Source organism: Acipenser ruthenus, chromosome 24 (assembly GCF_902713425.1).
Source record: "Acipenser ruthenus chromosome 24, fAciRut3.2 maternal haplotype, whole genome shotgun sequence".
Lineage (NCBI taxonomy): Eukaryota > Metazoa > Chordata > Actinopteri > Acipenseriformes > Acipenseridae > Acipenser > Acipenser ruthenus.
In genome coordinates, this window is record NC_081212.1 from 3,671,232 (window position 1) to 3,684,157 (window position 12,926).

Sequence of the window (12,926 nt, forward strand, 5' to 3'; positions counted from 1 at the left end):
GGAGAGGTTCGTGAAATAAGAGATAAGAGTCTCTCTCCAGAAAACAACAGACTTGCACTCTGTTCTCTGCGACGCTGCTAGCTGCCTGACCAGTTATATATAGTGGTTTAAAGCCCGTGTCTCTCCTCCCTAATAATTATACAGAAGCAGTCTACAACTGCAGATGACAGGACAGAAAGGGGCCGTCCTTGCGCTGCCAATCCCCTTCAGTCTTGCTTTGTGGTGTGTCGCCCTTTCCGGTCACGGTGCCCATTTGTTTATCAAACGCCTCTGAACGCGTTTATTTTTCTTAGTTCAAGAAGTGAGCACCGCAGTCGGTGTGCTTCTGTCCAGAACGCGAGGACTGTACGACGGCTCATCACACAGATACAGAAGGGACATTTCTATTAAAATGCAGATTAGATTAGATTATATTACGAGCAGTCAGTGTGGTTTGAATGCGATATGAGGGATTCGACTGCAAAATAAATGTGATTATAACCTCCACGCAGTGTAGTCTGCTGCTGCGGAGGCTGCGCATCAACATGCTCGCACTTAGAAGGGATATTCATATACTGGAGTATTGTGAAGGATTTTCTAAATGGTGGTATTTAAAACTCATTTTTTTTAAAAATAACTCATGCAATGCAAGCCGTTTCTCGACGTTCTGTTACCGGATGCTCGGTGTCTAGGAGGGGATTGGAAAACTTCGCTTTTGGCTGAGTGATTTGTTTATGAAGAAAAGCACACTGTCGATTTAAATCTACGTTGAAGCTGAGATTCTCGTTTTCTTTCAGGTAAGCGTCAGTTATTATAATAAATAATATACAGTACCAAAATGGTGTTTTGGTTTTGGTTTTGTTGCACGAATGCCCACCACTGTATCGTGATAACTTTCTGGTTGAATTTTAAGACGTCAGCATATTTTGATTTATATGTGTGGGTTAACACCGTGTTCAATTAATTAATTGTTTAATTATTTAATTATTTAATTAATTAATTTTAATTCTATGCGCATACCAGAATCGATCGTTCTATTAGTACAGAAAGGAACGCTTTTTTTCTGTGTGTTTGTTTGGGACTAGGTTTAATACAGTATTTCTTAACTTCATTTGGTTTCACGGTCGTAAACATACGCTTTTGCCCGTTTTGTAAAGTCCGATGAGGATCACGTGTAAAGCTGTCTTGTCTTGCTTAGATAATTGCATTGCACATGGTCTACGTCATTTGTTTGAGCATCACAGATTCTAAACAGCTGGGACCGAAGCAGTACATTTCAAAAAGATTTCAGGCGATGTTAAGATGTAAGGTGTTTTAATTTGGGCTGCGTTTGGCATGGTAGCTTTGCTATCAGAGATATTTTGAAGAAACGGTTTATACGCGTTTTGTTATATGCATTGAAATGCTAATTCATACACCATCTCCGCATTCCACCTATTTTTTAATCTATGCGGGGCTTCTAGGACATTAGAAAAAACGCCATCTGTTTAGTTTATTATGCAAATAGCATTCTTACGCGTGCTCCTATCCAGTATATAAAAGCAGAATTATCTTCAGTCACAATAGGCAAGACAGCAGGTCTTCCAGACAGTTAGAGGGCAGATAGTAGGAGCTCAATTGGCAGGTGGTTCCATCACAGAATAATGGACTGGAATGAGGAGAAAGCTCCTACCTGAAACCACAAAGAGTTTCCTTCTGTAAGCAGCGTATATGAAACGTGTAAGATGCCTGGGGCGTTTTAAAGTATTTATAAAGTTAGCTGATGACAGTTAGCTGCCAAAGGTGATTCAGGTCATATAGCTTTGGTGCTGCCCTGTTTTAAAAGTGCTGTATCGTCAACTCAAGTTCATTTGGGGGAGAGTGGAAATAGTAGTTGGGGATTGATTCCACCTTTGCTCTTTGCACCCCTGTCTGCTGGCAGTGAACTTAAAGCCAGAGCAGGGAGTTTCAAAGGATCCACACAGGAGTTTGATCATGCGGTGCTCCAGCCTGTTTAAAGAGAGATATTCAGGTGATACTAGAGGATCAAAATGTGCTCTTGAATAAAAAAAAAAACTATCCAAACACCTCCACAATCCAATTGATTTCCTGCTGGAAAAGGTCCAGGGATCGATTGGGAATGGACCTGATTGCTCTATTTCAATAAGAAAAAGCTGAATAACAGGATTGATGGATTATCCCAGCGCTGTTAACCTAACCCAAACTCTACATCCATAACTTCAAAATCATTCTGGGGTAATCCAAACAGATTCCCCAGTGCTGTCAGATGCTTCACTCAAGTCCGGTTTTGGCTTATCCGGTTGGGGTAGAGGTTGTTCAAATCCGCTCCTTAGTTTCTTATAAGTTTAACCCTAATTTCAGATCAACGCAGTATCACCCACTCCCACCGTGTGGAGAGCTGTCCATGGTCCTGATACCTGCCTCCACACAGTAGAATACACACAGAACAAAAAATGTATCACATTTACCGTGGATTCTTTTCACCATTGTTTGCACTCCCCAACCCCATCTGCAAAAAGAAAAGGCAGTCAGACAGATTGGAACTGGGAGACGCACGGTAGAGACGTCCTTGCTGAGGGCACTGTCTTCACCTCTGGGACTTGATTCAAATCCATCCTTGACACTACTGATCGGAGAATCTTGTGGCATAGGTCATGGGTTCTGCAGCTGCTCACTGACAAGCTGTTTTCATGATTAGCACAAAGTTCTGTACGGTAAAGGACAGCAACGTAATTTCAATTTGAGATCGTTCGCAATGTCGTGTGTGGAGTCTTGCGTGTGGAAGCATCTGCCAACCAAGCGCTGGCCAACAGTCTGTCAGATCCGAAACTGATTTGCAACACAAAGATGGAGCTTTTATATACAGCAGTAAACACCAAGGAATTGTATTGATGTAAGTTTTAACCTGATTATGGGAAGCTGCAGCTTTAACGTACAGTAATTAAAAGCTCATCAGATGCCTCTCCAGCTGCAGCCTTCTCCTTTTCTGCCTACTCTGTGAAGGTTTCCCCTTTCTGTCATTGATTTTCCTATGCCCTTCTGTTCAGTGTCTGAGTATTTCCTTACCCTGTCGCTGGTATTCCAGACTGACAGCAGAGTTTACTGTCTGGTTGTCATACAGTGGATTAATAACCATTGCAATTTCCGGTTTCTCAAGATAAAAATTAATCTGTTTCTGGAAGATAAAGAAGTGGTTGTGACTTCATTTTCAAAGATAAGTGTGTCTTATTTAAGAAAGGAATATGCACTGCGAGGCCACTTTATTAGGACCAGTCTACCCGATTGCCTTGGGCATTGCCCTGTTGTGGGGCATGTTCTCCTGGTATACCCAGTATCACACTGGCAAGCCAAATGAATGTCGTATTTCACTTGAGCCTCTATCTATGCCACGTGCCAAGGCTTCGGTCAGGGCAAACGGGGACCCAACCCACTATAAGGTACAGGTTATAAAAAAGTGCAGCCCATCTGTACATCAAATTAAAAGGTTTTATTGAATAAAAATTCTTTCTTGTTTAAGCAAAACTGCCCCTCAAAGCTTCCAAAGCTAGGTATTTCAGGATGTGCTACATTGTATTTTAAGGTCCAGTTCAGCTCTCTATCCCACACCCCTGTCTCTCTCTCCTCTCCTCTCCCTGTAGGCCGGGTCCTGGAGCGAGGCCTCCTGGTTGCCATGGAGATGGCTTCTCTGGAGCGGCAGGTGGAAAGCGTGGAGCGGAACATCAGCTTCCTGCGCAAGGAGCAGTTGGCTCTGCTGCACGGGCTGCACCTGGAGATCCTAACCCTGCAGAAACAGTGTGCTGGTCAGTACCACTGGGGGGGCTGAGGGGGCTGGAGGGGGTGCTGGGGGGGCTGGAGGGGGGGCTGCCCAGGCTCAGCTCACTGGATGGTGGCCAGGGGGCTGATTTCAATACCTGCTGATCCCATATAAAGGTTTTGTAGATTTGCACAGTCTAAACATGAAAAGCTCTGGCGATCAATAATCATCTTTACTTTGAACCCAATCAGCATTATTTTTCTTATCATAGTAAATCACGTATGGGAAATCAAGCAGTCTCCATTAAGGATTTGTCAAAATTCCAAGTACATCCCATCCTGTGTGTCGATGTCATTCCATTCATAGCATCGTTCCAAAAGTAAAAAAAAAAACATGTCCAAGTTTCATCCCAGTGAGAGGAGCTTTTCTCATGATGAAAACGAGTGGGTGTACATTTGCATCCCTCTGCTATGGTAATAATAGTAACTTTAAACATCAATTTGCAACACTACCGTCAACCCTTCACAATCTACCACCATCCATTGAGGCATACATCTCACACCACTATGTAGCATTGGGAGATAATGCAACATTATTATAATAAGTGATGGTTCAACATATTCAAGAATGTACACACCATACTCAAAATGTAATGTCATGCCTTATGTACGTATGTACAGGAAACACCAATAGATCTTATTTAACACACGTAACCTCCTCGAATGTGTAAAAACTGTTTTTAAAACGTCATGGTGTGCTGCCTCTTCAAGCCATCTGCATGATCTCATCAGCAGTGAATGCGCTCGCTGTCACCCTGCTCTCTTAAAGGTGGAGACGGCACTGCAGTGTGAAGCTCTCAGCATCCAGGCATGCACATAGCAGGGGAGTTCAAATCAAATACCCTGCGTCAAGCAGCATTAAAGCAAAGATGAGATGCAAAACCTATGCTTGAAGCTGACTAAGCAGTACTCTTGGAATAAGATTATACGAGGGAGATCTTTATAGAGAGAAAGCCTGCCGATTTCAAAAAAAGGTTCTGGCGGGCGTAGAACTAACAACAGACTTGTGAAATGCCCTCTTCTTGTACTAGACAGAGCGATCTTGAGCAGAAATATTTATTTGATTATGCAGGTGACTTTTTCGGTGAAGACATTTTAAAAGAAATCTTGCAGCTCTATGCAGTGTGTTCAATCATTTACCGGAAGCAAAGAAAACTGACTGCCAGGTTCCTAAATGCAGTGTAACAGGCAATGCGTCAATCAGGCAGCCAGGCTGCATTTGCTGTGTTTATTTTTGAGTGATAAAAGTATTTATATGTTCACTATTCCTTTAGAACTATATATTACACAGCAATGGGTACATTTCACGGAAATCCGTGATAACCATGAAAAAAAAGCTTTGAGAATCTAACCCCAGCATTTGGTTATTCTCTGTGCTTTGTTGTTGTTCATATTTTGTTTTAGAAGCCCAGCTGAAAACAGCACTCCACATGCATTATCTTCTAAAAGAATTTTAAAACCCAGACTCTCAGATTGCTGCCTCTGAGCTCAGATTCCTTCAGAATTCGTTAGTGGGATTCCTGGACTCTCGCTGCATGTCAATACTTACTGGCAGGCTTGTTTTCATGCTCAAGTAATTTGGTACGCTAGTCTGTAATCAGACATCACTGTATAGGAATCTACAGTGTAGGCAAGAGCAGGGGGAGGAGAGGGTATGGGAGCGGAGATCTGCATGGTCTGCAAGGCACCGAAACCTATTTTACACTTACCTGCTTTCACTTTTAATGAGGCATTTGCATAGCACATTGACAGGTGTTTCTTTGATACTCACCGTACAGCGCCACTAGGTGGGCGGTTGTTGTAATTGCATGTTAAAATGGTCACTGAAATGAGATAAGCTATAAATGATTTTTCTCCCCAGCCAAGATCATCAACTTGGCACAACCGGGAATCAAACCTGCACGCTCTTGATTGGATGACTCCCCCTATCCATGCCCACGCTGAAAAGTCAGTTGGAATTTGGGGATTTTTGTGTTAGGAGAAACATAACATGCAGCATAATTAGTCTCTGAGTAAAGCTGTTCGTGACTCAGATTGCTGTTCAGTGGGAGTCATACTTCCATCCCTGCCTCATATTGTGTGGTCTGTGAATATGCATTAGGGTCAGATGCGGTATGAACTCCAGAGCTCTGAATTGATTGGAATCAAACTATATATTTCACTGCAGAAGAAACAAAGGCGTAAAAGCCAGCTCACAGCACAGCACGGGATCATATGCCACCACGGCTACTATAGGGTAAAATAAATACAATACATGGCATAATGATAGTGGTGCTATCAGAGGAATTGGGTTACAGCTCTCTCAAATGTAATAATCCTCTCAGTAATAGCTGGATGAGGCTGGATAGCAATCGTTTAATAAAATGGCCTGACAGGAAATGATAAAGTGTGTTTGAAAGAGATGCTTTCTAACAGTCTCCACAGTGCAGCGGAGCGAATGCTTCGTGAAGCTGGCCCCTGCCGTGTTCTGCAGCAAGATGTTAAAATCTGCAGTATTGTGGCTGCTTACAGTATTGAGCATGTGAATGGGTTTTCATTTTGTTCCCCTCAGAGCTGACTTGTGAACTTGATAAGAAGCCTCCTGAAAGAAGCCAAGCAGGTAATTTGACATTGAATCAAGTATTAAATGGTTTTATTCATTCAAACTGTGGATTTAGTGTTCATGAAAGTGACAGTGGCACAGTCTGCACCCTATAATGTTTACCACTGTATTTTTGCATGGTATTTTTGTCGTTTTCCCCCATGCTTTACCCCTGGCTGTACCATGTAGTTTAAAATGGTTTGCCATGTTTATTAATATGCTTTAGCATGCCTCGCTGGTCTATACAATGCGTTCCCATGCTTTCACTATGCTCTATTACTCTTTGCTAGGCTTTTACTACGGGAAACCTTTATAAGGGCAGTCATGAGCTTTTAATAAAACATGCTTTTAAAACACTGAAGATATTTTACAGGAAGCTTATCTCTTCTGCACAGGCTTGCGAAGAGCAAGTTGCTTTCCATTCCATTTAGATTTAATTTTTTATTGTCCCTTTTGTTTTCAATCCTTCTTATTGCAATTACTCTGTGTTATAGCTTTCGACTAGATCTGTCAAACTGTCTTAATAGACTTACAAGCCAGCTAGTGATCTGCACGCTTTGACTCATGTTTAAGGCTGTATGTTCTTTCACTGTAAAAACCCTGACCCTTCAGGTGCTATTGAATCCAGGAGTGAAGTTTGGAGGGAGTGCTGCTTTATGGTGCAGGCTGGCTATCAGTGAGCCTCTGTCTGTTGTTGGTTCATTCTCATTATGTTCCTTCCCACACCTTATTAATTGCAGAGCTCCAGTCTGCTGAACACACTGTCTGCCTTTCCCCAGGGATCCTGCCTATCGATTTCTCACTTCATTTGCTGAGTGCAAAGCGGTGCCACGTCACCCTCTGTTCTTAAGCAGGCTCTCTTCCCTAATCTCCAACGGCAGACATGCAGCAGCACTACACTGGCAATGCAGTGGGAGGGTGGAATGGTGTAAGCCTTGGTAGAATGGTGCCACAGTGTTAGCATTACAACAGTAACCCGAGACATGAACCAGTACACACCAGTACACACCAGAACCATGGTCCCAGGATAGTACCAGTCAGCAGTGGTAATGTCCTGGGCTGGTTTAATTCTCACAAGAAATTGATCTCCTCTGTCTCTCCCTCTCTCTCTCCCTCTCTCTCTCGATCTCTCTCCCTCCGTCTCGGCTTTGCTTCTCAGGGGGGATAGAATTGCACTGCATTTGCAGGCAGGGGGGAGAGAGAGAGAATGGAGAGAGAGAGGAGGAGGAGAGAGAGAGAGAACGGAGAGAGAGCTGAAGGTCAGGTTGCACAGCTCTTTCTATTTCTAGAGTATGGCCTCATTCAGGGGTTCAGAGTCACTAGGTAGCCACGTGCCGGTGGGGTCTCACCCAGTAGTGGTATTTCTTGCTTTTGGTGGTCATGGTTTGAACCCATTTCCCAGTACATGATTGGGGATCATTTAAGAAAGGGGAATTTGTAATGTTGCAGAAATGCTGTCTGCAGTACCATGTTGACAGAATGTGATCGCAGCATCCCCATATAGACTTATTGGTGATGATATTTGAGCCTTTTCTTTGTATTTTTTCAAAATGAAGAGCTGTTAACATACGCCATTCAGGTTCTGGATCTTCTTCACTGTACAGAACCTCTCTTGTATAATGAAAAGTAATCTGCTTTTTATAGCTAAACAGACATTAAAGAGAGAGAGAGAGAGAGAGAGAGAGAGAGACACCTGCACACACAGTGTCTCACTCTCACTCTCGCTCTCGCTCACTGTCTGTCTCTCACACACCCACTCACTCACACTCTCCTCTCCCGCCCTCAACGTGCTGGCATTGACGTCTGGAATCTTACCACATCCAGACACTTCCAGGATCTGAAACGATAACAAGACAGCAGTATGAGAAACAAAGTGCTGCTGACATCACTGCCATTTCCCAGAAGGCACTGATCTGCGAGGAAGGGTGTCTGTGCACTGCATTGCACTGTGGGACTAATTAAAGGGAATAAGCACCAAGTAAAACTATACAAAGCCAAGCAGACATGTTATGGCTTTGCCAATAATAACCAAAGAAGAAGCACGCCCCTTTAATGCTATAGATGCATCTATAATGTAACTGCACAGATGTACAGGATAATGCTGGGACTCCTTTTTTTTACCGTCGGTGCATCATTTTCCAAAACAGCTGATGGTAATATGCAGTACTGAATAGCTACTAAATTATTGAAAACTATTACATCAGTTAAATGACGTCAGATTATGCATAACTCCTCTAATAAATAATTGCCTTATTTTTGTCTCAATGGTAAAAACCCGAATGTAATCCATTGACTAATTAAACAAGTCAGTCCAAGCAACAGGTGGTTCATTTTCGGCAGCAACAACATAACTTATTTACAAAATACAGGGCTGTGTCCATTTCTTATTTAGTTTTTGTTAAGAAACAGGATAGCATTCACATTCTTTAATTTTTGAAAGTCAGATCTGCCTGGCTTTGCTGAAAACACGCTTGCTGGGGACTGATGTTGCTGGACTGTATAAGACGTTTTTAGAACACGGTGCGACACATCATCAAAACACAAGCAGGCAGATGCTTGACCATAGATCAAACGACACGGTGGATCGATGCACCCCCCCCCCCCCCCCCCCAGCCTTAGTGCAGGGGCTCCAGTTATTTGGACCCCATCTGCTCCTCACGCTCCTAGGCAGTCAGGGTCCTAATACCTGTCACACAGGAAGTGAGCATGGCACAGGAAGTCAGGTTTACCTGTAAACCTCGGTTGCTGAACTCTCTAGTCTGCAAAGCAAAAATCGAAAGGGCAAAAACCCATAAGTGGGAGTGTTGTGGTAAAACCCTGGTATTCATCTTCATTTTAAACAGCAGTACTGAGAGCTGTGATACTGAGCAGAGAGGGTTTCCATAGCGACAGTGGAGCCCCTTGCAGAGTGTCACCCTGGAACAGGGAGGAGGGATGAGATTAGTAGGTCAGTGCAGAGCACTAATAGGAAGCCATATGGGCTCTGTCTGCAATATGCTGCTCTCCTGCAGCCCTCCCTTCTGTGGAGCCGCTGGTATTAGCCTCTCGGAGCTGCTCTTTTGCAGACGGATTTACTTTTTGCACCTTTTTTTGTGACAGTAAAACCAGAGAAAATCTGCAAAACTAGTGTGAAACAACACAGAAGGTTCATTTTGAAGTTGTGTTCGTTGCCAATTGACCTGGAGAGTGTAAGGATTTGGCCGGCACAGTACCAGCTGTGTACCGAATTTTGAAATCCGCTCATGTCCCGAGTAGGCTGCTAGCTTTGTTGTGCTATACGGAATTTGAAACACATAGCACTGTCCAAAAAAAGCCCAAAAAACGTACAAAATCACAATCAAGGTGAATACAGCTATTACCTTGATAAACTAAACCCCCTCTGTAAAATAAACACTGATCAATTCTGAAAAATATAATATTGCATTCTATAATACTGCATGCTTGTAGCTGTTTTTTTAATGTGTTGTTTTTATTGTTTAAAAGCCAAAACAGCTACTTAAAATGTACAATGACATTATAATAGGGCAGCAGTGTGGAGTAGTGGTTAGGGCTCGGGACTCTTGACCGGAGGGTTGTGGGTTCAATCACCAGTGGGGGACACTGCTGTTGTACCCTTGAGCAAGGGACTTTACCTAGATTGCTCCAGTAAAAACCCAACTGTATAAATGGGTAATTGTATGTAAAAATAATGTGATATCTGTATAATGTGAAATAATGTATAAAGTGATATCTTGTGACAATTGTAAGTCGCCCTGGATAAGGGCGTCTGCTAAGAAATAAATAATAATAATAATAATAATAATAATAATAATAATAATAATATAGTGTACCTGTTTCCATCTGTCCCCACACTTTCAAAACCTGTCAAACTGAGAGCTTTCTTTAACTCCATAAAGCAACACTCCCTCCAAACTCAATTAGTGGCTGATAGGGTGAGACCTAGGCAGCAAGCATGCCATGTGGAATTATTTTGCACTGCAGCCTCTTTAAGGTGTTTTTCTGTCCCCTCACAGAGGCAGAAGAGCAGCTGCGGGAGGAGCTGGCTGCGCGGTACCGACGGGCCGAGGCTCGCCTCGGAGACCAGGAGCGCGGCAACGAGGATCTGCGCAAGGAGCTGAGCCACAAAGGGGCGCTGGTGGGGGCGCTGCGGAGCAGCCTGAAGGAGAAAGAGCGCCGCTTCCTGGAGGAACTGAAGCGGCGCAGCCACAGGGTCACCGTGCTCAACACTGAGCTGCAGAAACAGTCCGAGACGGCCGCCTATCTCTCCTTCCAGCTGCACGTCGCGCGGCAGAAACTGCACAGGCAGCCCCCCACCACCACCCTCCCCCCGCCAAACCTCAAGCCCAAGAGACGCAGTCACAAGCAGTCAGCACATGCCCTGGCGGCTAGCGAGCTCCGTTCAGAGCGAGTCTGGGACTGCGTGCCCAGGGAGAAAGTAACCGGCCCGGAAGAGCCCCGCGCCATGCCCGACCCCGCCCTGTTTCTCTACCCCCGCAGGCACCGGCACCGGCAGCACAGCCACAGCAGCCAGGCTGCAACGCCCCCTGCTGGGCACAGGAGAGCCAAGGCACAGCGTGATGGAACCAGGGCAGGAGAGGGAGCAGAGGCAGGGGAGACAGTCTCTGGAGGCCAGGGGGAGGTGGAGGAAACAGAGATGCTGCCCCCTGCAGGAGAAGAGGAAGATGAAGCAGAGCAATAGACTGTGCATTATAACCCCCCCGCCCCCCGCCCCCCCATTAGATGAGTAACCGCACTGTAACCACTGTAGCCTAGGGGTGTGCAGACAGCTGATCCTTGTGTTCCTAAGATTTTAACATGTGTTTTCTCTTTATCACCGTGGAGCTGAAGTTTTCTAATAATACATTTTCCTCACACTCTATATAGAGCAGTCTTCCGCCCAGGGTAGATGGGTAGCTGTTGACATCCCCTAATTTTTCTTTGCTGGGCAGAGTCTTCCCTACTTTAATAACAGAGTCTAATAGCTCCTTTGAAAGGTACACTCTGTCGAGCACAGAAAGCATTGGGGGCTCAAAATCATAACTAAACATACAGAAGGTAATTGTAGTTTAGTTCTGCTGCCACCCAGGACATGATTGTGAAGAACCAGTTACTGCACCCTGAAGAGCACAGCACACACAGTGGAGAACACAGGAAGGAGTGCTGCTGGCACCCCCTGCTGGCATGAAGAACAACAGCAGGTTTTAAAATATTTATATTGCATTATTGATTAATAGGTTGTTGAAAGAATACAACATATAAGCATTATATTCCAACTAAATAAGACCAATATACTGTATTTAGAAATAAATATATATATATATATATATATATATATATATATATATATATATATATATATATATATATATATATATATATATATATATATATTGTAATATGAGAATAGGCCAATGGAGAAGTGAAGTCGCTTTTGTATACCTGTTGTTGTTTATTTGTTAGGTTCAAATCTGGTTGGATTCAGAAGATCCTGCATACTTTTTGATCGTAGATCTGCAGTGAAAAGCTTCCCTGTACTGTAATGGTAAACTTCAGGACTGCAGGACAAACCTAAGAGCAGTTCAATTAAACACAGAGGGAGTTACAATCCCTGTAACAGTGCAGACAACCCACTGGGGCTAAAGGAGTGCTAACTGGACCGGCCTCAATGGGCTGAACAACCTCATCTCTGCTTTGAATGTTTTTTTCCAGGACCTTTTTAATTACTGCAGCTATGGAGGAGGAGAAGTTTCCAGCAAGACGTCATTAACCCTGTAGAGGCTGCAGCCGAGTCAGCAGCACAAACAGCAACAGCTGAAGATTGCAGTGATGAGTGAAATAGAGGGGTGGGCTTTTTAACAGCTATCTGGAATGTATAGAACCTGCTTTCTGTTTCCCAGCAATAACGGCACTCCTTTCAGCACCCGTATAAATGCAGTACTAAGCGCCCTGCAGAGATCTTCTCCGCTCATTTCCCTGATCACTACAATACTTCTCTTCCTGCTGCTTATCTTCATGCCTTTTAGTACCGCGCACACTGTGGCTGCTTGACCAGAACGGCCCCTGTACCTGTATTGTAATAAACTTCATAGTTGATTAAGCCTGTTGCACATGCTGTTTGTTATTCATTTATGCTTGGTTTGCTGTCATATCCAAGGGATGCTTGGTTCTGTACGGGCCATAACACTTTTGAAACATTGGCATTCCAATAGAACTCTGGTGGCTGGTATTCAATCTAAGGCAGCGATTGGCTTAATTGAATGCATACAGTTTAGAAAGACGCGTCTGATTACACGTCCAAGCAGGCATCGGATCATGTTGGCAGCGTTTCCTGTTTGGGTGAAGCAGGGGACCGCTCTGCAGAAAATCCTTAGTGGTGTCGATCAGTGTCTTCATTACCAATGGTGTAATGCGACTGTGTTACTGTGTACAATCGTACAGTGAGTGCTTTGTTGCCTGGGCTGTAATTCAAACCTTGCACACAGACCATTGTATCCTGTATAGTTTATTCAGCAGCAGATGGTGCTGTTTGCTTGCAGAAACCGCAGTTTGCATG

The 12,926-nt window shown here is 44.0% G+C and overlaps 1 protein-coding gene across 2 annotated transcripts; it reads left to right on the top strand.

Annotated features, from left to right (window-relative positions):
• Positions 1 to 200: 200 nt before the first annotated feature.
• Positions 201 to 12,470, top strand: LOC117429408 (coiled-coil domain-containing protein 92-like). Of its 2 annotated transcripts, XM_058998384.1 has the most exons (4): positions 206 to 776; positions 3,618 to 3,779; positions 6,344 to 6,391; positions 10,387 to 12,470. In XM_058998384.1, exons 2-4 carry the CDS (start codon positions 3,650 to 3,652, stop codon positions 11,070 to 11,072), a joined length of 864 nt encoding a protein of 287 aa, XP_058854367.1. In that variant the 5' UTR covers positions 206 to 776; positions 3,618 to 3,649; the 3' UTR covers positions 11,073 to 12,470. The 2 variants fall into 2 exon arrangements, with proteins under 2 accessions (XP_058854368.1, XP_058854367.1); XM_058998385.1 differs by lacking the exon at positions 6,344 to 6,391 and having other exon boundaries at positions 201 to 776.
• The last annotated feature ends 456 nt before the right edge of the window (positions 12,471 to 12,926 follow it).

What these genes read in the sequence shown, in the direction of transcription:
- LOC117429408 (XM_058998384.1), top strand. Translation starts at nt 3,650, where the DNA reads ATGGAGATGGCTTCTCTGGAGCGGCAGGTGGAAAGCGTGGAGCGGAAC. An exon ending in CCTGCAGAAACAGTGTGCTG is followed by an intron (nt 3,780 to 6,343) that starts GTCAGTACCACT and finishes TGTTCCCCTCAG; the next exon opens with AGCTGACTTGTGAACTTGAT. An exon ending in TCCTGAAAGAAGCCAAGCAG is followed by an intron (nt 6,392 to 10,386) that starts GTAATTTGACAT and finishes GTCCCCTCACAG; the next exon opens with AGGCAGAAGAGCAGCTGCGG.